Source organism: Bos indicus, chromosome 10 (genome assembly GCF_029378745.1).
Source record: "Bos indicus isolate NIAB-ARS_2022 breed Sahiwal x Tharparkar chromosome 10, NIAB-ARS_B.indTharparkar_mat_pri_1.0, whole genome shotgun sequence".
Lineage (NCBI taxonomy): Eukaryota > Metazoa > Chordata > Mammalia > Artiodactyla > Bovidae > Bos > Bos indicus.
The window spans coordinates 44,585,345-44,608,635 of NC_091769.1; the positions used below are offsets into that span (position 1 = coordinate 44,585,345).

The 23,291-nt window shown below is 39.2% G+C and overlaps 1 protein-coding gene across 7 annotated transcripts in view; it reads left to right on the top strand.

Annotated features, from left to right (window-relative positions):
- The window catches only part of GNG2 (G protein subunit gamma 2), a 131,676-nt gene extending 108,907 nt beyond the window's left edge, over nt 1-22,769 (top strand). For 5 of the 7 annotated variants that reach the window (XR_011568826.1, XM_070797413.1, XM_070797414.1 and 2 more), the window contains one exon: nt 19,530-22,769. Coding sequence is in view for 4 of the 7 variants with exons in the window: in XM_070797413.1 (XP_070653514.1) it covers nt 19,530-19,658 (129 nt within the window). In the remaining 3 variants the exon portion in view is untranslated. Of the gene's footprint in view, nt 1-9,005; nt 9,113-19,529 lie in introns of all 7 variants that reach the window. The other 2 variants (XR_011568827.1, XR_011568828.1) reach the window with 1 other exon arrangement.
- Nucleotides 22,770-23,291: the final 522 nt, after the last annotated feature.

Genomic DNA, 23,291 nt, shown 5'->3' on the forward strand with positions numbered 1-23,291 from the left:
GTGTGCCACAACTACTGCACTCCAGAACCCAGGAGCCATAACTACTGAGCCCACATGCTTCAGCTTGCTGAAGCCCATGTGCCCTAGAGCCTGTGCTCTGTAGGAAGTGAAGCCACCACGATGAGAGGCTCACACCACAGAGAGTAGGCCCATTCGCTGCAATCAGAGAAAAGCCCGTGTAGCAAGGAAGACCTAGCACAGCCAAAAATAAATAAATAAATGTATTAAAAAAAAAAAAAAAAACAAAGATGGTGGGAGAGAAACTTAATAGTTAGGCAAAAGTTCATTTTCTAATGTGCCTTGGCCCTCTCTGGAATTTTCCAGAATAAAATGATAGTATAAATTAAAGCTAGTTCACTGAGTAAACTTCAAAGCAGAACATAGGCTCATGGCTGAATTCTAGCCAAAGGATTTGGAGAAGCCACAAAACATAGCAATCGACCAGTTCACTTCTCTGACCTTGTAAAGAAGTCCTTCTCACTTGGGTTTAATTTTTTCTATCCTGATGTATGTTCTAATTTTTAGTGTTTATCTTCAGGTCTAGCCCTTCTATCCACCATTTTTATTTTTACTTTTTTTCTCTTTTATACTCTTGGATTTTTTCCTTCAGAACACAAAAACCACACATGGTCTCCCTGAGAAGTCAAACAGCATAAAGGTTTCATAAAAGATAGTAATCTACTTCTTTCTTTCTCTCACTCCCCAGATCTAACCTGATAGCTTTGCCTTAAGTTGGACCTAACATGTTGAGCCAGGACTTTAAATAGAAACCTTTTGTTGGCAGATTTTCAATGTAAATTAACCCACATAGATAGCTACCACAGGTAGTAAATTTTTGCCAACCATCAAAGCTTCACTTCCTCAGAAGACCTGAGCATTTTATGACATGGAACTCAGCAGTGTATTTCATTTTATTAAAATTAGAACAGTTTTCCAAATGCCTTTTTTAAACTGTAAGATTTGTCCATACCTGCCTTAGGAACCTGGACAATCCAGCCCTCCTTTGGAATGTGCTTCTAGAGCAAGGGTCAATAAATTATGGCTCATGAGCCAAATCCAGCCCACTGTCTGTTTTTGTCAATAAAGCTTTATTAGCACACAGCCCCATACACTCATTTACATCTTGTCTGTGGCTCCTTTGATGCTACAACAGCAGGGTAGAATAGTTGCAACAGATGACACTTGGCTCAGAAAGCCTAAAACTTTTACTCTCTGGCCTTTTAGAGAAAAGCTTTGCTGAACCCTGGTCTAGAGGAATGATTCTCAGCCCACCTATACATTCAAATCACCCAGGGAATTCGATAAAAAGAACCATTTCTAAGACCACAGTATAGACCAGTTAAATTAGAATCTATGATTCAGACAACAGTAATTTTTTATTTACATTATCAGTTAGTTTTAATGTATAGCTAAGGTAGAGAAACATGGTCCCATGGGAAGAGGTTTGCTCCTTTTTACTCCCATCAGGTCTGTGCTAGAGTCTGAAGGGAGAGCTTATTTTCCTCTGTAGGTAAGCTGAGCAAATAACCAGCCCATCTATCCTTAATCTCCTTTATACAATTTGAATCCTGGTAATGAGCCACAAAATGTAAACAGCTTCTTTCTTGCAATTGCTTTAATTTTTCTTTATTTATAATGTGATAAAGGGTCCTTAACATCTATTTTGCACCTTCACTACCTTCCTCTTCTCCATTTTCCCCTTTACCTGTTCTTTTTTATTTCCTTTCTTAAAAAAGTACAATGTGGCAGGTGGGCATAGTACCTGCTGGGAGGAGTGAGGTCACGCAAAGACTGTGGCACCAAAAAGAGTCATTCAGCTCTTTTTTTTTTTTTTTTTCCTGCTGGGAGATGTTCTGTGTGTGGGCCTCTGCAAAATGCCACTTTGCCTTTTGGGGTGGCCCAGTGAAGATGAAAGTGTTTGCCAAGCCCCAGTATGGTTGGCATTTTCTGGTACAACTCAGCATCCCCAGGCCCACGTCCTGAAGCAGGATGTGATGGTGTAGGTGGTATGAGAAACTGACAGTGGGAGGAACAGGGCAGAAACAGACCTTTTCAGCCGTAGGTCAGACCATCATCACCTCTCACCTGAGTTACTGACTACACAGTGCATTTAGCTGCAAGGGAGGGACTGCTGACCTCTGCAATCCCTTCTTGACCCCAGTCCATCCCCACCATCACTTACCCTCCATGTGGCTGCCAAAGACCACTGCTGCAAGAAAAGCTCATTAGGTTCCTCTCCTGTTGAACATCTTTTCATGACTCCTATCACCTGGAACTTGAAATTCAAATTCTTCAGCAGAGTGTGTGTAAGGTCCTTCTGGCCCCTGCCCCTCTTTTCAGCTTTGTTCCCTTCCCCTCACCCCCATGCCATATTGAACCATTCTTAATTCCCTTGGTGGGAATTTCAAATGGCTGGAACATTCGGTCTCCTCCTGTTTGCATTTCTGCTTTGCCAACTCCCATGACTCCTTGAAGACTCAATCATTCAGTTCAGTTCAGTCGCTCAGTCGTGTCTGACTCTTTGTGACCCCATGAATCGAAGCACACCAGGCCTCCCTGTCCATCACCATCTCCCAGAGTTCACTCAAACTCATGTCCATCAAGTTGGTGATGCCATCCAGCCATCTCATCCTCTGTCGTCCCCTTTTCTTCCTGCCCCCAATCCCTCCCAGCATCTAAAAATGCTTTCCCAGACCTTCATCATAAGAGTGGACTTTTGCTATTTTTCTATTATTTATTCCTTTATCCAATACATATTTTAGTGAGAGCTTTCTAAATTGCCTGGCCTTGTTAGGTCTTAGAGATATAGAGCTGGATAAAGATGAAAAAATGATTCTTGCTCTCAAGGATCCTAGTCTAATAAAGGGTGACCAAAAAAAATGAACAAGACCTATTACTGATACAAGTAAGACATCCAAAAAGCATAATTACCAAGTGTCATCAGAATGAAGCCAATACCTCACCCTGATTACCTTGGTATGCTACTTGTGAAGAGACCAAATAAATCAGTATCTCTTTGAGACATAAAGCATTGGCCTAATAAACTGAACGATGAGTGATTGCCTTCCTAGCTGATTGTCACTTTCAAATCTCTCAATTCCTCTTGACATCAGTGGACCTAAAATTGTTGGAAATAACAGCGGCAGCCTATATTTCAGCATTTGTTCTGCACATCAGAGCCAGGCAGGCATGCTATGGTGAAGTGTCAGGTTATTTTTAGTTTAGCTCTTGGAATAAAACTGCCACTGGTTTAGGACTAGTTTACCTGCCTTTTAGAGTCCCTTTCAGAGTTTTGAGCGTTCAGGTTTCTCCACCTACTTTCCATGCATGATCCTGTCAGCAAGAAGGAACTTCTCTTTGAAGATCCCAGGTTTGTGATTTTTCGAATCACAGCAGTGGCCTCTTCAAGCTATAAAGGCTGCAGTGGCTTGATGTCCCTCTGGCAGAGCCTAGTGTAGCTGAGGCAATAGGGAGCAAGGAAAAGCGGGCACAGCTGACACTGGGGGTGTCGAGGGTCCCTTCCACAAGGGTGGCCTTATCCCTTCTGTGGCCTCCAGAATATCCTTGGCCGCCTAGAGTAGGCTTACCATGAGAAGATCTGAAGAGCATATTCCTTTTTAAGGCTTCGTGTTTCCTATCCCTTTGTATCACAGATCCTGGGAGATTTGGGCTAATGAACCCATTATCTGTTCATAAGCCTCAGGCATATATAAATTATACTCCCAGCCTCTCTGTGTTTCTTCGTTAGCATTTCATTCAAGGACAGAAAGGAAAGAGAAGCCAAAGAAAGCTGGGATGGGCTCTGGGGAAAGGGGCAAAGAGAGGTTTTGGAGACTGTGACACTCAGATGTATGAAACAACAAGATATGCTGCTGTTGAGCAAAGGCCTGTGAAAGAAAGCTTGTCCTGAGAGTGCGAGTCAAGAGAGTACATGTGAAAGCAAAGGACAGTAAGACTTCAGTGAATCTATTTATTCGTCACTATATTAGGACTCTGGGTTTCTAATAATAGAAACCTAACCCAAGCTGGCTTAAGCAGAAAGAAGGGATTGATGATAAAAAATACAAGGCGTCTCAGAATCTGAGAGCAGAAGTGTAGCTGAGTGAGCATCAGGAGTCAGAATTGAGAGGCCAGCAGGAGCTCTGGGTGCTCTGGGATGTCTCTGCTTCTCTCAGCCTCTTTCCTTTCCTGGGAGGAATAGATTTCTCAGCTGCCCTTTGCATGTGGTGGACACAAAATGGCTGCCCAAAACTCCCAGGATCACACATCACACTTTCAGCTCCATGAAGAAAGTCTCACCGCCTAGAGTGGTACATTTGCTCTACCAAGGATGAGCCATCTGCAGCTTCAATCAACTAACGCTTGAATTACAGCACATTGCACAAACAGGGCTCCCAGGAACCCACCCACCCATAAGCATGGGAAGGGTAGTTAAGGAGGGGTGAGAATCATCATAAGCTGAAAGGGAGCCCTTTAATGCATGGCATTGTTGGCATCATGAATAATATACATGTAAGTGCAAAATAAAGCCAAGGCCAGGAGCATGAGTGAAATGATTGCCTCTTAACTAATTGAATGCTCCTTATATTGGCCTCACATATAAATGCCAAAGTTATTTCTCATTTCTCCCAAATGGTTCCAATAGACCTTTCAAACTGGCGTTCTCCACTGTCTAAAGAATATGCTGTGCAGATTACCATCTCTCTGGTTATTCTGAATCCCTCAGTGAGAACACCCTTCCACTTATTCTTTTCCTATTTGTTGTTGTTCAATTGCTCAGTCATGCCCGACTCTTTGCAACCCCGTGGACTGCAGCATGCCAGGCTTCCCTGTCCTTCACCATCTCCTGGAGCTTGCTCAAACTTATGTCTGTTGAGTCAGTGATGCCATCCAACCATCTTGTCTTCTGTCATCCCCTTCTCCTCCTGCCTTCAATCTTTCCCAGCATCAGGGTCTTTTCTATTCTTTTCCTATTTATTGTAGACTAAATGTTTGTGTCCCTTCCCATATTCATACATTAAAATCCTAACACCCAATGTGGCAGAATTTGGAGATGGGGCCTTTGGGAAGTGATTAGGGGTCATGTAGGCAGAGCCCTCAGGAATGGAATTAGTGCCCATATAGAGGCTCAGCAAGCTCCCTTTCCCTTTCCACCTTGTGAGGTTACAACAAGAAGGTAGGCGTCTATGAACTAGGAATCGAGACCCAACAGACACTGAATCGCCGGCACCTTGATCTTAGACTTTCCAGCCTCGAGAACTGTTGTTTACAATCCACCTGGTTTTGGCATTTTATTAGAGCAGCCCAAATGGACTAGGACAATACCTGAATCTTACTCCTCTATTACAGGTCAGCTTAAATTCCCACTTGTTCATGAATCTTTTCCATTCTGATCCTACTTATTAGTCAGTTTACTAAATAATTTTACCGTCGTCAGATAAATTACACAGTCCTCAACGTCAAAGACCTTATTGTCTACTTCTTGGTGACGAGATAGGCAGGCAATGAGAAAACACTTTTTTTTTAGTGGATAGCTTTAAGTTCATGTACTAAATGTATCATATAACAAGACATTAGGAACTGTATTTTGGATGACATTTCCAATTACATTTATGGTTGGGGAAATTCCAAGCATGATGTCACTGGACAAATAAAACTCATCATAAAGGAGAAAGTTCAGTAAAATGCCAAAAAGTAGGGCAGAATTGATCATTTTAAAATAGGTAAATTGTTTTATGTCAAGTATATGAATATTAGTAGCCAGCATTTATAGTATACCTTCTTTTTGAAAACAGCTCAACATGAAAAGAACAGACTGATTTTCATAACTGACAAAGTTGTGTAACTATTGAACCAAATATAAACATTTCTAGTAAGTAAATCATCTTTCTGACAATTAACTCATAATACATTGGAACTGAACTTCAGGGAAAGTTTTACTGAGACACAAGTCAGTTAGACGTCCTGCTTCATTCTGGAGAGGGGACAGACATCCTAGGTTTGAGACTTTTCAAATACTTCTCCAGCATTTGAATCAAAAGTTTTAACATCTCTTCCTTAAAATTCTTGCATTCAGTTTATTAGGAAGAGTAAGTTTCAACCTTACATATAGGCCAAACTGAGACTATTTTCAGGGTTAACAAAATAGGTATAGTATGTCTGGAACTTACAGAGGAAAAGGCTGTGTTCAAAGATATCCAGTCTTAATTTATTTGATTTGCTGAAAGTGGAACAAAAAATTTAAATTGAATCCAGGCATACATTAATAATTGAGCATAAAACTTCATTTTTATGAGGGTTGGTACAATTTTCAAAATTCAGTAGATGTTTGTTAAGCACCAAGTATATTCTTTTTTTTTTTTTTAAATAAAGATAGAAGTTTAATTCCTCATGTTCCTTTTCCTCCTTTAATATGTCTTATGGCATTTTTACAAACACCCTAAAAAAATGATCAACCCCCTGAAGCTCATTTATAAATGAGCTACGACAGATTTATTTGAAATTTGCTTATAAGATAATAAATTCAAAACTTTTTTTTCCAAATTTTTTTTCTTTAAAACATCCTATTTCTCAATTAAAGACAATTTCAAAATTTACATTTTAGAAAGAATTCTGATTTAAAGGGATGATTTTTCTAATTCCTATTATGTAGGTTTTTTCCTCCTTTTCATCCCCAACTTTTTGCATCATTCTTCATTTGTTAATATGGTGTATCACATTGACTGATTTGTATATATACACTTTGCACCCCTGGTGTAAACCTCACTTGATTGTAGTGTATGATCCTTTTAATGTATTATTGTATTCTATTTGCTAGTTTTCCATCAAGGATTTTTGCATTTATGTTCTTAAGTGATACTGGACTGTAATTTTCCTTTTTGTGTAATATTATGTCTGGTTTTGACATCAGAGTGATGGTGGCCTCATAGAATGAGTTTGAGGATATTCCTCCCTCTGCAATTTTTGGAAGAGTTTGAGAAGGATAAGTGTTAACTTGTATCTAAATGCTTGATAGAATTCACCTGTGAAGCCATCTGGCCCTGGGCTTTTGTTTGTTGGAAGATTTTTTATTACAGTTTCAATTTCAGTGCTTGTGAATGGTCTGTTCATATTTTCTATTGCTTCCTGGTTCAGGCTTGGAAGGTTGTACTTTTCTAAACATTTGTCCATTTCTTTGAGGTTGTCCGTTTTATTGGCATATAGTTGCTTGTAGTAGTCTCTTAGGATCCTTTGTATTTTTGTGGTGTCAATGGTAATAAGCACCAAGTATATTCTTAGCCTTGTGCATTGTACGTGGGAGCTAGAGAAGCAGTACCGCTGTTGCTGCTGCTAAGTCGCTTCAGTCGTGTCCAACTCTGTGCAACCCCATGGACGGCAGCCCACCGCTAAACCTTGATAATTCAAAATCCCTAGAAAATGAATTTTTCTGAATAACCTAGTTTTCAGACCAGAGGAAGCTCTTCCTTCTTCAAAATATAACTACTTTGGATAATTTTGAATGTCTTTTTTTTTTTTTTAATTAAATTGAGTAAATACCATGTACTTTTCTTGATGACTGTTTTGAAAATTAATTCTTTTATTTCCTTTTTTAAAAGAAAATCCTATTGATGTGTATCATCAGTTTAATATCACCTTGGACGAACAGGGAGGGCAAGATTATTTAGAATATTTACACTTTATTGTACAAATTTAAAATGCTAGGTATTTATTCATACAATTTTACTTTCTCTAATATCACAAACAAAGTTTGATCCTGGGTGCTTTCCACAGTCATAACGGAGAGATCCTTTAGACTCACCTCTGACCACCAGCAGTGATGTGGGCACCTTGGTGGTACAGGACATCGTGGTATGCTGCTTTCCATTTCTGGCATTCCTAATGTTGCTCAGCATACCGACTGTTGTGTTCTCAGTATAATTCCAAGACACAGGGAAGAATACAGACACTTCTGCATTTACTAAGGATCAAACTAGATGTTTAAATTTTCCCTTACTTGAATTACATATTGATAGTTCAATGAATGATAAAGCCTTTACTGTAGCCAACAGCTTTTGACCTGAGTTAAAAACATCTCTGTAAACAAGTGCAGGTCAGTCTCTCTAGTGTGAAAATTTTATGATCTCTTCCCAGAGGTGTTACAGTTTCTTTTGCCTTCAGCTGTCTTGCCAGGCTTGTAACAGGCAATATTCAATGTTCAGGATAACTTCTCATTCTAAGGTTCCATCCCGGCGTGATCTTTGAAGTCCTTTTAGGAGTCAATTTGAAACTGTAAATCCTGGATGGCTCCAATAGGGCAGGCAATACAACTGAAGGAGTGATTGAATGATTGATACCCTTAACACATAGGCAGTTGTCCATGGGCACAGGCAGTGATGACCCATCAGTGGGTTGCAAGCATTTTGCAGCGTTAATTTTAAGGTGTGTTTCAGGATTCAGGATGTAATGAAGATGGAATTTACTCAAGCCTTACTTACAGTTTAAATTCTCGGGTCTGGTTTTTATTCTTACTGACAACTTCTACTACTCAGAGCTGTAAAGGTGTCTGCCAGAATAGATTCCTGTTTTTCAGAGCCCAAGATTATAATCTGGTGGTTTTTATTGGGACTGCCTAGAGCCCTCCTTCCCTTTCTCACTGATTCTCAGCCCCAGTCCAGTTGGGTGAAGTGCCTGGGTAGCTGGGTTTCACAGCTGTCAATCTAGGGAGATGCTTGCTCGTATCAAAAGGAAATTCCTTCATTGCACAGTAGATCTCATCTCCCTTATCAGGGACATGCTCCAGCAGTTTGCTGCTCATTCTGAATCACCAGTTTTGATTCTTTATTTCATCATTTCCATCATCATTCAAATATAGTGTTATTTGTACATCTTATATAAAATTTAAATTTCTTCTCCTGAACCCCTCATTTCCTCCTCTAGCAACTGCCTCGTTTGTTTGCTCTGCTTTGAAGCTTAACTTCTTAAGAAAGTTATTCATACTCAGTATTTCTAATTTCTCTTTTCTTTAGAAAAAATATTTTTACTCTGGAAATAACCTCAAAGATACAGAAGAGTTTCAAGTACAATGCCAAGAATTTTGTTTTCCCCTGAACCATTTGAGAAGAGTTGTCAACAGGTGCCTGTTACCTCTGGATACTTTAACATTTCCTATAAGTAAAAACATGCTTTTACATATTCATAATATAATCATTATGTACAATTAACATTTATACATTTATTTATACATCACCACCTTCTACTCCTCAGACCCCATTGAAGTATTTCAGATAATCCCAATAATGTCCCTTTTAGCAAAAGAACCCAGTTCCGAATCATGGGTGGTAGTTAGCTGTCCTGTCAGGCACAGATGTCCCTGACTCTTAGGACATTGACAGTTATAAAGATTATACAGATTTATAGAGTGTCACTCAATTTTGGTTTGCCTGGTGTTTCTTTATGATTTAATTAAAGTAACAGAAATTTGACATTAATATCAGGGAACTGGGGGGATATCCATCTCACTGCTCCCTTCTGTCAGTGATACATGATTTCAAATTGTCACTTACTGATGGTATTAACTTTAATTACTTGATTAAGATGATGTCTTCCAAATTTCTCCATATAAAGATATTTTTTCTTTGTAGTGTACCCTGCTGTACTTTTTATTTTCTTATAAAGCAGACTATCATCTAACATCCTCCATAGCTATTTATTATGTTTTATTTTCTGTTCTCTCCATCATTCTACTCAAGCACTACATAAGCAATTTGATTATGCTGTACATTGGGGTAGTTTGATTCATGGTTCTTTGCTTGGGTACTGAGTTACTTGAAACTGTGGATTTATAGTTTTTATCAAATTTGGACATTTTCAGTGATTATGCCTTCAATTATTTTTTCTTTCCTTTCTTCCACACACTATATTTCTCCTCTCCTTCACAGACTCCAGTTGTATGATTATTAGGCTCCTGACGTTGTCTCCAGCTCAGTGGTCTCTGTCTGTTTTCAGTCTGTTTCCTCACTGTGCTTCACTTTGGAGAGTTCCTGTTATTGTCTTCAAGTTCATTATTAATCTTTTCTTCTGCAATGTCTAATTGGTGCTAATTCCATCCAGTGTGCTTTTTATCACTAAAAAATTGATTTGGGCCTTTTTAATATCTTCCACCTAGATAGCATATTCAAAAACAGAGACATTACTTTGCCAAAAAAGGTCTGTCTAGTCAAAGCTATGGTTTGTCCAGTGGTCATGTATGGATGTGAGAGTTGGACTGTGAAGAAGGCTGAGCACTGAAGAATTGATGCTTTTGAACTGTGGTGTTGGAGAAGACTCTTGAGAGTCCCTTGGACTGCAAGGAGATCCAACAAGTCCATCCTAAAGGAGATCAGTCCTGGGATTTCTTTGGAGGGACTGATGTTGAAGCTGAAACTCCAGTACTTTGGCCACCTCATGCAAAGAGTTGATTCATTGGAAAAGACTCTGATGCTGGGAGGGATTGGGGGCAGGAGGAGAAGGGAACGACAAAGGATGAGATGACTGGATGGCATCACCGACTCGATGGACATGAGTTTTAAGTGAACTCCAGGAGTTGGTGATGGACAGGGAGGCCTGGCGTGCTGCAGTTCATGGGGTTGCAAAGAATCAGACACGACTAAGTGACTGAACTGAACTGAACTGATGTCTCTTTTAATCATATTTTGCTTTCCTCTATTTCCTTGGTCATGTAGACAATATTTACAATAGCTATTTTAACAGCATCCTTATCTATTTATTTTATCATTTATGTCAATTCTGCATCTTTTTCTCCTCATTTTTGGATTAATTAATTTGTATTAATTTTTTCCTCATTATGGAATATGTTTTTCTCCTACTTATTTGTATGCCTGGATTTTTTTATTATATTCCACAATTTGTGAATTTTTGTGTGTGTGTGTGTGGCATACTGGAAGTTTTTGTAGTCTTTAAATATTTGGAGGTTTTGTTCTGTGGTCCAGTTAAATAACTCAGAAACATTTTGATCTGTTCTTTTGAACTTTGATAGGTGACTAACCGCCTCAGCCGTTAGTCAAGGCCTACTTGGCACCACTACTGAAGATACCCTTCCTACTGAAGATACCCTTCCTAAAACTCATCAGTCCCCTACGTGTATGAGATCTTTCTACTCTGTCCAGTAGAGACAGAAACTACTCCAGCTGTGTGTGATCACCGGGGACTACTTCACTTGATCCTTTCTGAAATTCATTTCGTAGTCTCAAGCAGTTTTCTCCCACATATGTGCTGATCAGTATTCAGCCAAAGACTCAAAAGGAATCCTCTGGAGGCCTCCAGAGTGCGTGCTTGCTCTCTTTCTCTCTCTCTCTCTCTCTCCAGTGTGTGTGTTTGTGTGTGTGTGTGTGTGTGTGTGTAGGTTTTTCTTCTCTGTCACTCCCTCATCAACTCAAGGAGGTTTCTGAAATCTGTTTGGGTAGCCCCTCCCTGTGCTGTGGCCTAGAAATCTTTTCAAGCAGTAAGCTGGGACATGGGGCTTATCTTGCCTCCCTTCTCTCAGGGATAACTGTCCTCTGTTGCCTACTGTCTAATGTTTTAAAAAAATTTGTTCATTTTTTTTTCCAGTTTTTAAGTTAAAGCAGGAGGGTTTAATTAGTCCCTGTTCCTCCATCATAGTCAAAATTGGAAGTCTAGAATACTACATTAGTTCTGCAAGGACGGGAATTTTTATTTTGTTCCGTAATTATTTCAACCTTCCAGAACTGTGACTAGCATGTTAGGTACTCAGTAAATATTATTTGAATGGAGTATTTGTTGATTAAGATTATATTTGAGAACTTTTTCAGCAGTTATTTGAGTCTTTCCTATGTGCTGGCACTGATGACATAGTGGTGAATAAAATAGATATGATTCCCACTTTCAGAAAGCCAAATGCCTGAAGGGAAATGTCAATCATCAAATAAACAAGCGAGAGTTGTAATTATAAATCGTGATAAGTATTTTTCCATGAAGGAAAAGAGTGGGGAGACAGAATAGGTGAGGAAAGTGATGACCTCATCGTTACTGGATAAGATAATCAGTCAAGACTCTGCAAAGAGGCAATATTTCAACTGACTTCTAAAGAGAGAGGAGGAGCCAGCCTGGTGAGGAGATGGGGAGAAGAGTGTTCCAGGGACTTGTATGTGTGAAGCTTCGAGGCAGAAAAGAACTTGGAGCTTTCACAAAATTAGAGGAGACTGGTATGGGAGAGGAAAATGCTACCACGTGAAATTGGAGAGATGGCAAAAGTAGGCAGGACCCACAGGCTGTTTTTGTGATGTCTTGGCTTTCTACAAAGTACAATGAGAAGCTCTTGAAAGTTTTAAATAGGGAGTGATATGAGCCAATTTATATTTAAAACTATTTTTCTAGCTGCAGTATGGAGAATACTACTCCTGGCACAGTTGTAAAAGAGAAGTTATATACAGCTGAGATTCTTAAAATTTTTTGTGCCCCTAAACTTGTTTGGCTGACTGCTGAAGCATATGGTCTCCTTCTCAGAATGTTTTTAAATTACAAAGGAAATGAATTATATTAAAATATAGTTCGTCAGAATATTTTTAGGAAAACTTTTGTGATACAGTTAAACATATATACTTCTTTATTAACTGATTTGGTAGGATATAAGAGTGGCTAAGGACTTACAAAATGAAAGAACATAAAATGTTGGTATATCTATACTAACTAATATGATGGAAAATGTCTGATTTTTATTGATGACTAAATCACAGAAACTGTTAATGCTACTTGTATTGTCTACATCTATAATGGAAAGAAACGTTAGATTTCCATTTGAGATTGGTGGAAATAACAATGTCATTTTTTTTTATCTTTGAACTTCACAGACCACACCCTGAATTCAGTTCATCAAGCCCGTCTTAGTCCGTTTGAGCTACTATAAAAGAATGCCATACACTAGGTGGCTTATGACGGAGAAGGCGATAACACCCCACTCCAGTACTCTTGCCTGGAAAATCCCATGGACGGAGGAGCCTGGTAGGCTGCAGTCCATGGGGTCGCTAAGAGTCGGACATGACTGAGCGACTTCACTTTCACTTTTCACTTTCCTGCACTGGAGAAGGCAATGGCAAACCACTCCAGTACTCTTGCCTGGAAAATCCCATGGACGGAGGAGCCTGGTAGGCTGCAGTCCATGGGGTCGCTAAGAGTTGGACACGACTGAGCGACTTCATTTTCACTTTTCACTTTCATGCATTGGAGAAGGAAATGGCAACCCACTCTAATGTTCTTGCCTGGAGAATCCCAGGGACGGTGGAGCCTGGTGGGCTGCCATCTATGGGGTCACACAGAGTCGGACACGACTGAAGTGACTTAGCAGCAGCAGCAGGTGGCTTATGAACAACAGAAATTTATTCCTCATAGTTCTGGAGGCTAGAAGTCCAAGATCAAGGTACCATAGATGTGACATCTAGTAAGAGGCTGTTTCCTGGTTCATAGAAGACTGTCTTCTCTCTATGACCTCACATGGGTAAAGGGGCAAGGGAGTTCTCTGGGGTCTCTTTTTATAAGAGAGGGCTAATTCCATTCATGAGGGCTCTACTCTCATGACCTAAAAATGAAAATGAAAGTCATTCAGTCATGTCAGACTCTTTGCAACCCCATGGACTGTAGCCTGCCAGGCTCTTCTGTCCATGGAATTCTCCAGGCTACAGTATTGAAATGGATAGCCTATCCCTTCTCCAGGGAATCTTCTCAACCCAGGAATTGAAAGTGAACTGGGGTCTCCTGCATTGCAGGTGGATTCTGTACCAGCTGAGCTACCAGGGAAGCCCCTCATGACCTAATCACCCGCCAAAGGCCCCAACTCCAAACACCATGACATTGGAGATTATATTTCAACATAAATTAGGAGTGTGGGGAGGAGACACAAGCATTCAGTCTATAAAAGATCCCTTGGAAATTTTTAGTTAAGAGATTGTTTTAGTAACTGTAAAAAAGAAGATGGAGGCTTGGACTAAGGCATTTTCAGAAGAGGTGACAATAAGGGGACAAATCTGAGATGTTTTTATGGGAGCATCCCTATACAGTGTGCGTGTACTCAATGGCTTTGGTAGGAGAGCTGGATTTGGCATGAACACAAGTCACATCTTTCCTCAGGGTGTTCTGGCAGCTGTCACCTTGGTAGGAGGGTAGGGTTGGAGGTGAAGAGGATAAGGGCGAGGGGGAAGCCAGGGCTTCCCACCTGCTCAGTGGCTGTTACTGCCCTAATGGGGGTGCAGGCAGGTTCCAAGTTGCTGGAGCAGAAGCTCTGAGGGTCAGGTCCAAGCGGGCTCTATTCCCTTGAAGTGTGAACTGTCCCCTATCCCAGCATCAGCACCCTTGGGAGCAGTGCTGGAGCAAGAGGGGCCCATTTGGGCTCTCGACATCTGTCAGGGTACAAGCTACTGTGGTCTAGCCTCAGAGTTCAAGGCTGCTTCTGATGCACTGCCTCTGAGAGTGCCAGTAATGGCTGCCCCCGCCCTGCTCACACAGCGCTTCTGGTCAGAACCACCTCTGTGTCTTAGAGCAGAGTTCTCTCTGTCATGCAGCCCTCACTCCAGCGTAGAGCTATGACATGAATTAAACAGGACTGGAACATTCACTCAGCTCAAGCTGGGGTGCTCTGGGGCAGTCATGGGAAACCAACCAGCCACCAGTGCAATTTCAATCAGCCCTCTCCACTCTGCTTCAGGAGAAAGTGAGTGCGTACATGCATTCCTCCCAAGTAGACAGAGTCTGGGCTTCCCACAGCCCTCATGTTAGTCCTCCCAGTCATCCAATCAGTCAAGGGAGCTTGTCTTCACTGGGCCAGACCTCAGGACTCGTGCCTGTAATATGTAGCTTGAACCATTTATTCCCCAGGGAGGATCTCTACTCCTGTAATCTCCCTTTTCTTCTGAGTCCCCTGCCTGAGCCACAGGTCCTGACCTGATTGCTTCTCTTCCCTTCCTACCCGATTCTGTGTAGATCCTTCTTTCAGCCTTGGTTGTATAGGAGACTTTGCCAGTTTCCAGTTAGTTTTCAGTGCCACATGTAGATGTATTTTTGATGTGTTTGTGGTGGGAGATAAGTTCCAGGTCCACCTACTCTGCATCTTGATCATCTCTAAAATGTAAGATATTTTAGTAGGAACAATCAACAGAACAGAAAAGAGAGAGGTTACCTAAAGTTATTGGGGAAATCTTCATGGAAGAACTAGACCTAGGAACGTGAAATGTGAAAGAATCTCTATGAGAAATGTTAGCAGGGATGGTTAGAAAGCCAGAAGATTTGCCAGGCAGGCTATTGCTGTAACTCATTGAAAGGTAAGGATAAAGGATAATACTAAGAATTAGAAAGAAAGAGCATTCCTAAAAATTAAGTCAAGAACACTAAGACTCATGACTGTGGTACTCACGAGCTGTGAGAACTAGGGCAAACACCTAATGAAACCTCAGCTTCACATATTAAAAGTGAGGATAATAATAATAGCTTGTGACCTATAGTGTTGTTTTAAGGATTAAATAAAATACTGTGTGTAAAGTAACATGTATCAAGGGCAGATAAATATTAGCCATTATTCTAATTACTGCTAGGATTCTGACATTGTATTGGACCGTCACCCACAGGAGATTGCAATCTAGTTGAGGAAACATGATAAAACACATATTATATTTTCAGAAGGAAATTGTTCAGAATCAAGTGTTCAAATACAAGATCTGAGCAACTCTAAGCTATTAACACATTATTAACCAGAGACATATTAATTTCATCTCTTGTTATCCAAATGTTATAGACCAGAGAAGTTTCAGTCTTCCCTTACATAACAAATCACCAGCCACAGGCATTAGCGTCTGCAAAAATTCCTCTCTCAATAATATGTTAAATTTTGCCCAGTATAGTGCTTTCTGTACCATTAAAAGACTGAAAACTCCTGCTGCACATTTGTGTGTGAGCATTGCAAACGAGTAGGGACACTGCTGTATCTCTTGTTAACAAGGAAGTTTTAGACATTACTATTGTCTAGTCTCTGCTGCTTGCATAATAATGACTATGCCTCAAACAATTAAAAAACGAAAACAATAAAAGTAATTGAGATTCTAAAAGTCTGTTCTTTGCTTTCATTTAGAGGAGCTAAGACAAGAACAGGCTGTTTCCTTTCATTCTGTCATAATAGCATTTCAAAAAGATGCACAAAGAATTTCAATTGACCTTTGGAACTAGCCCTGCATTTGAGTAGTTTGTATGTAGAAGGCTGTTGGAGTTGTTTGTATATAGATGGCTGTGGCTTAATGGCTAAACGTTAATGTTCAAATTCTTTTTCTGAAGCATACTTTGCTATATGACACTGAACCACTCCTGCGATTTTTACTCTATAAAAGGAGGATAACAGATCAGTAGAGAAAACTTAATGTCTGTAACAAAATAGAAACACAATAAAAATACTTTAATAATCAATGTAATGCCTATTAAACAGTGAGGATTTAAGCCAAAACTTATAACAAAAGACAAAGAAATTTATTATATAATGATATATAGGTCAATTTACTAAAAGGATACAACAATTATAAATATATACACATCCAAAATCAGAGTGCCTAAATACATTAAGCACATATTAACAGAACTAAACAGAGAAACAGATAATACAGTCATAGTTGGAAACTTTACTACCTTACTTTCAACAATGGGAAGATCATCCAGACAGAAAATCAAAAAGGAAATGTTGAACTTGAACTCTACTTGGTCTACTTTAGACCAAGTGAACCTAAAACACATATAGGACGTTGCATCCCACAGCTTCAGAACATACATTCTTCTTAAGTGCATGCAGATTATTCTCTTGGATAGGTCAAATGACAGATCGTAAAACAAGTCTTGGCAAATTTAAGAAGGCTGAAATCATACCAAGACTCTTTTCCAATCACAACTGTTTGAAACTAAAAATCAGTAACAGGAATAAAACTAGAAAGTTCACCAATATGCAGAAATTTTAAAACACACTTGTAAACAACCAGCCAATGGATCAAAGGAGAAATGAAAAGTTAAAAGGTACCCTGAAACAAATTAAAAAAAAAAAAGGAAACACAACATATCAAAACACATGGGATGCAGCAAAAACAGTTCTAAGAGGGAAGTTTATAGTGATAAACACCTGTGTTAAGAAAAACATTTTAAAAGGTATCAAATAAACAACCTAACTTTATACCTCAAGTAACTAGGAACCAATTTCAAGCACAAAGTTCATGAAAGGAAGCAAAAACAAAGATCAAAGCAGATATATATGAAATAAAGACCAGAAGGACAAAAGTCAGCAAAGCTAAGCGCTATTTTTTGGAAAAGTTAAACAAAATTAACAAACCTTTAGCTAGACTAAGGGAAAAAAAAAAAAAAAACGCAAAGAAGTAAAACTGGAAATGAAAGAGGAGATATTATAACTGATATCACAGAAATCCAAAGGATCATAAGAGACTACTATGAATCATTAAATGCAACAAATTGGATAATCTAAAAGACATGGATAAGTTTCTAGAAACATGTAACTTACCAAGACTGAATCTTTGAAAAAGAAATAGAAAATATGAACAGACCAATTACCAGTAAGGAGATTGAATCAGTAATCGAAAATTCTCACCAAAGAAAATCTCAAGACCAGACGACTTTCCTGGTAAATTCTACCCAACATTTAAAAAAATTAATGCCAATTCTTCTAAAACTCTTCCAAAAAACTGAAGAGGAGAGAACACTTCCAAATTAATTTTACAAGGTCAGCATTACCCTGATATGAAAGCCACGTAAGGACACTATAAGAAAACTGTAAGCTTATCTCCCTGATGAATATGAATGCTAAAATTCTCAACGAAAATATTAGCAAACCAAACTCAACAGCACATTATGTGCTACATCACATTAATAGAATGAAAAATAAAAATCACATGAGCATCTCATTAGATACGAGAGAAAATTTAACAAAATACAACATCCTTTCATGTTAATAACTATCAATAAATTGGGTATAGAAGGAATGCACTTCAACATAATAAAGTCCATATATATCAAGCCCACAGATGACATCATACTCAATGTTAAAAGATTAAAAGTTTTTCTGGTAAGATCAGAAGCAAGACAAGGTTACCCACTCTCATGACTGTATTTAGCGTAGTACTGGAGGTCCTAGCCAGAATAACCAGGAAGGAAAAAATAAATAAAAGGTATTGAAACCAAAACCAAAAAAGTAAAATTGTCTCTGTTTGCAGATGATGATCTTACGTAGAGAAATCCTAATAATGTCACCCCCTCAAAAAAGAAAAAAAACCTGTTAGAACTAATATATGAACTCAGTAGCAGATTAAAAAAATCAACATACAAAAATCAGTTGTGTTTAAGACTTTGATGGCAAACTATGCATTAGTTCTTGAAGTCTCTGCCCCAAAGTGACTCATATCACTTCTGCTTATGTCTCATTGAGCAAGTCTGATGCCTTTGTTGGGTATGTATAAGCCACATGTAGCAGGGGCAATGAATCTTTTCAGAAATAATCCTGTCTCCCCACTCTTAGGACTATCTTCCAGTAGTCACTTGAGTTGCTGTTGTGGTAGTACACTGATGTAGGGAAATGTTTGTATTGATTTCTAGAGCAAGTGTATTATGTCTTGTAAGAGACTGACTCTTGACTTTATGGTTTTTGACCTCTAGATGGCATTCTCTGGGTAGATCATCATCCACCTAGGCCCAAGATGCAGTTACAAATGACTTGTAATTTATTTCCTCATATTAAATTCCCCTTCAATAGTGAAAATTTGCCACTGTCAAAGCTCATCAAAGGAAGGTACTCCAGAAGACATTCAACAAGGAGCTACAGAAATGTGAGAAATGACAGCATCACTGAGATCACTGACCCGCCTCCCAGTGGAATTCCTTAAAGCATGTGATACTTGGTTGAAGTAACACATATAATATGTGTAATACATTACATATAATATTATCATATATATAAAGTTGTGTGAGTACATGTATAATACCTCTCACGTGTTTGTTAAAAAGAAATCAACATGGCTTTAGGCATCCCTAGCTCAATTTTTGAAGCAGAGAGACACAACTACAGAATGATAATAATGGATAGCCTGTGTGAAAAGCTTGTAGTGTTCTAGGCACTAAATGATGTATGTGGTTTACCTCCTAAGCCCTTGCAGTCAGGGCTGGGACTGGGATGAGGGAAGCAAGCAACCTGCCTGGGGCACAGAATTTAAGGAGATGCCTGGACAAATACAAGGTTGATGCTTGCTTGACCCTGACCATGAATGCCTCCTTCAGTGCCTCACTCACCTCACTCTAATCCCAGACCTGCTTGTAGCAGCCCTGTGAGCTCAAGATCATCAACTCCCTTCTTCACAGATGAGGAAGCAGTGGCTTTTGAGGATGAGTATCTTGCTTCACTTGAACCCAGGCAGCGTGGACACCCAAGTCTGAGCCTTGACTCACTGAGCCTGCATCAGCGCCTTCATCGACGCCTCATCTAAAGTTTTGGTTGTTTTTGTCGTCTTTTCCAGGTGTCCAAGGCAGCTGCAGATTTGATGGCCTACTGTGAAGCGCATGCCAAGGAAGATCCCCTCCTGACACCTGTTCCGGCTTCAGAAAACCCATTTAGGGAGAAGAAGTTTTTCTGTGCTATCCTTTAAGTCTTCAGGAGGAACCTGAGGAGCCTCGGGGCTCCAGGGACACTGATGTAGAGTTTTTAGCAAAGTGGGCGCCTTTCTAGTCCACAGCATTTAAAGAGAGGGAGGAGAACCATCCTGGAGTCTCCAGGCTTATGCATGTTTAAAGAACTGGTCCCCTTTATGAGTATGAAAGCTGATCCACACCCCAAGTTAAGAGATCTGATGTCTGGAGAACTGCCTAGAGGAGGGGAATATGTAAAGATAAAATTGATGTCATTTCTTTCCTGCTATCCCTCCCCAAACCTTATGTTTCTGCTTCATATTTAAAAAAAATAAAAATTAAAACAGACAGCTGTCCTGAGCTCAGATATGTATGACCTTCTTGGAATGAATATTGCCTTTAGAATACCCTTTGACAAGCTGAGTTGCCCAGTGTAGCCATGGTTTGGTTCAATGACGTTGATGTTTCGTCTTTGTTTCTTTTCTTTTTCCCTTTTCCCCCACCCTTCCTTCCACCCCTCTCCATTAGAGTAGTGAAGAGATAGGCTGGATTTGTCTGTAAGACTGAACTCGAAGGATGAGCACCCAAAGGGTTTAGAGAGGTGTTCCCCGTGGTTTATCCTCATGGTAATAACAACAAATGCCGGTTGTCTGTGTTCTTTGATCACTATTCCTAACATTTGTACATGATAGCTTTGATTCTGCAAGTAAAAGTAAATCATGTGTTGTGACTGGTGCTTTCATATATTTGTGACAGTTTTTGAGTAATACTGCATGAAAATGTCCCCATGTTACATCCATTCAGAAGTTCTGTTGTTTTACTATAAAGTTTGGAAAAAGAATAAAAGAGAAATAAAGCTAGGGAGGACAAGACTCAGTATCTTGAAAACTGAGATGACTTCAGAGCCTTAGCCACGCCTAAAATACCTCCTAGTTAACAGAGGCATCAGTGCTTCTGCAACGTATTTTCCAGAATCCAAAGCATTTTGATTTGAACCAGGATCCAGGGCAGCACACGTAGCAGCAAGCATCAGAAGCACAGATTCACCTTGAGTTGGGAAGTGCTGTGGTCACAGAGTCAGAGCAAATTCCCTTTTTCCCTGAGTCGCCAAAATTCTAGAGTGAAGAAGGCTTTCTGTGCTCTTCTTAACAAGAAAAAACATGGCCCTCATTTGTTCAAGTATCAAGAGGAATAACCCTTTACTCCAAATCAAATCCACTCTCAGAATCCAGCGGTTCACATGCCAGCAAGGAAGGGTCAGGTGCCACCCCAAGCAGCTCCACCAGAAGCAGTTCTGGCTCTTTTTTCCACTGAGATAGCCTTTGTTTTTCACCTAAATTCTCAATAGAGTCTTTTCTTTGTGTTTGTTCTCCTCTTTGTTGGTTAGAGTCTCTCTGCCTTTGTTTACAACTTCCTTGCAGCTCTAGCCTTCTCTCCCCAAGAGATGTGTTGAAAGTGATTTTTTTCTTTGTGGCTCCAGTCCACCAGTAATGGGAAACTTGGAAGTCTTTCTCACTTTTTTCAGTGTTGTTTCTAGGCAGATGAGGGCTCTCTTACAACTCTTTTTTTATTTTGAAATTCCAAAAGACGATTTCTGAATTAATTTTATTCTCTTTCCATTCTCTTCCTCCCATTAAAAAAAAAAAAAGGAGGGCAAGGAAGGAAGAAAATAAAAATCTGCCCAGGGATGGATTTTGAAAGAAACTTGATAAACACTTTGCTTAGCTTCTTGTATGGGGATGAGGGTAAAACAATAAATACATTCAATTAAAACTCATATCTGGGGGGGGGGGGGCAGGGAGACTATTAAGACATTGTGAAATTCATGAATGCACTCCTGTAACCAAATACTTCTGTTCAGGCTTTTGGATTTTGTTACAGTCAGTGGGATTCTGATGAAGATTTAGTGGGGGAAAAACCCTGGCAGAGTGTTAAACTATAGTATTGTACCATTGGCTTACTAATACTGTGGAATCAACTAAAACCCAACCATATTTTTAAAATAAGCCAAAACATGAATTGAATATGTGTTCACATAAAAACAAGTGTGAATAAAGCACTCTTTGGTGGTGATTAAAGCATCATTGTAAGACCCTGATATTTTTTATAATCCACACCATTTATTTTTCTCAGAAGGAGTCTCTATATTTTCATGTAAAGCTAGATCTTTGGAGCAGTTAAAATGGAATTAAAACTCATAGGAATACAGCTCTGTTAATTAAAAGTTAAGGCAGTGTCAAACTGCATGTGACCTTGTTTATTAAGGAAGAAAGAAGGCAGAAAATACACAGGTATTCTGAAATTAAGTTTAAGAAAAATGTTTGGCTCATTCATAATTTCATGTCCTATAAAAGGGAATTATAATCCCAGAGTTTTTATATGAGTTTTAACTTATTGGTATTTTTACTTGTTAATGGGGAAATAATCTTTTGATTACTTATGCCTCTAATGAGTTTTAATTCTTTTAGAAATTTAACAATCATTTTCACCAGCATAATTTTATCTTAAGGGGTGACTAATAGGAAAGCTTAGCTTAATTAGTCAAGGCCCTAATTTATGTATATATTGGGTAGTAATGAAAAATCTGCCATGAAATTCATTAAACAGTAATAATAACCCTCTACTTAGAATGCAGACTCTATTAAGGAAAAAACCAATCTTGTATCATCCTCAGTATTAAATCTTTCTTCTTTTTTTCTTTCAATTTTAAACCAAGTGCTATTTAAGTCAGAGCTTGTGAGTAAGTACTTTGAACTGAGGCTAACTTTGCTCATAATATTTGAAAGAGATTGCTTACCAAGGAAAAATTTAAAACCATTTCTCTGTATACTTATCACAAAAAGAATTTTGAGAAATCAAGCAGGCTATCTTATGGGATTTTTTTGTACTTTTTTTTTTTTAATATTTGCTTCTAGCTGCTCCTGGCAATGGTGAATTATTATACATATACATTAATGTTTTCCCAGCCCTAGAACTGTTCACATTTTTTCCTATATAAGATCTATGGAGTCTATCTTTCAAAGAGAGAGAAATACAGAAATGTTAAAGCAGAAAAACCTGAATGTGATGTGTACACTTTCACCCCCTCATAGACAATGTATTTGTTTTAATAAATGGAATTTTCAGATTCATTTCCATATGCAGTTGATTTTATTGTGAAAGCCTGTGGACCACCTCACACAGCGATTCTATGGTTAATTTGGGAAGGATGATAACACATAACAAGGTGGATGAGGAAATAGAAACCCATGGATTTTCTTTAGGGTTTGTTAATAAAGGCACCCAAGGAGGCAAAAACTCACATGAGGCTCTTGAAAAGCCTTTCTCCCAGGGAATAGTGCCTGGGGACAGAGAAAAGATACAGGGAAGAGTCCAGACTGGCAGGCTGGACTATGAAGACAGATGAGCTGCATTGACACTTGAACATCCTATGGGTATGTCACACAGGGATTTTTCCTTTACAAAAAAAATAATAATAATTGAACAGAGAACGTGCTGTTCTCCGTAAGCTGCTCATGGTTTAAAAGAATCAGTAGAGAAGATAAATGCTCAGGACTCTAGATTCATGGCTCCTTGGAGATATTCTCAATCAAGAAAGCCTTCTGTATGTCCCCCAAATTATGCCAGTGAGTAATAGGCCCTGTGAGTAAGAA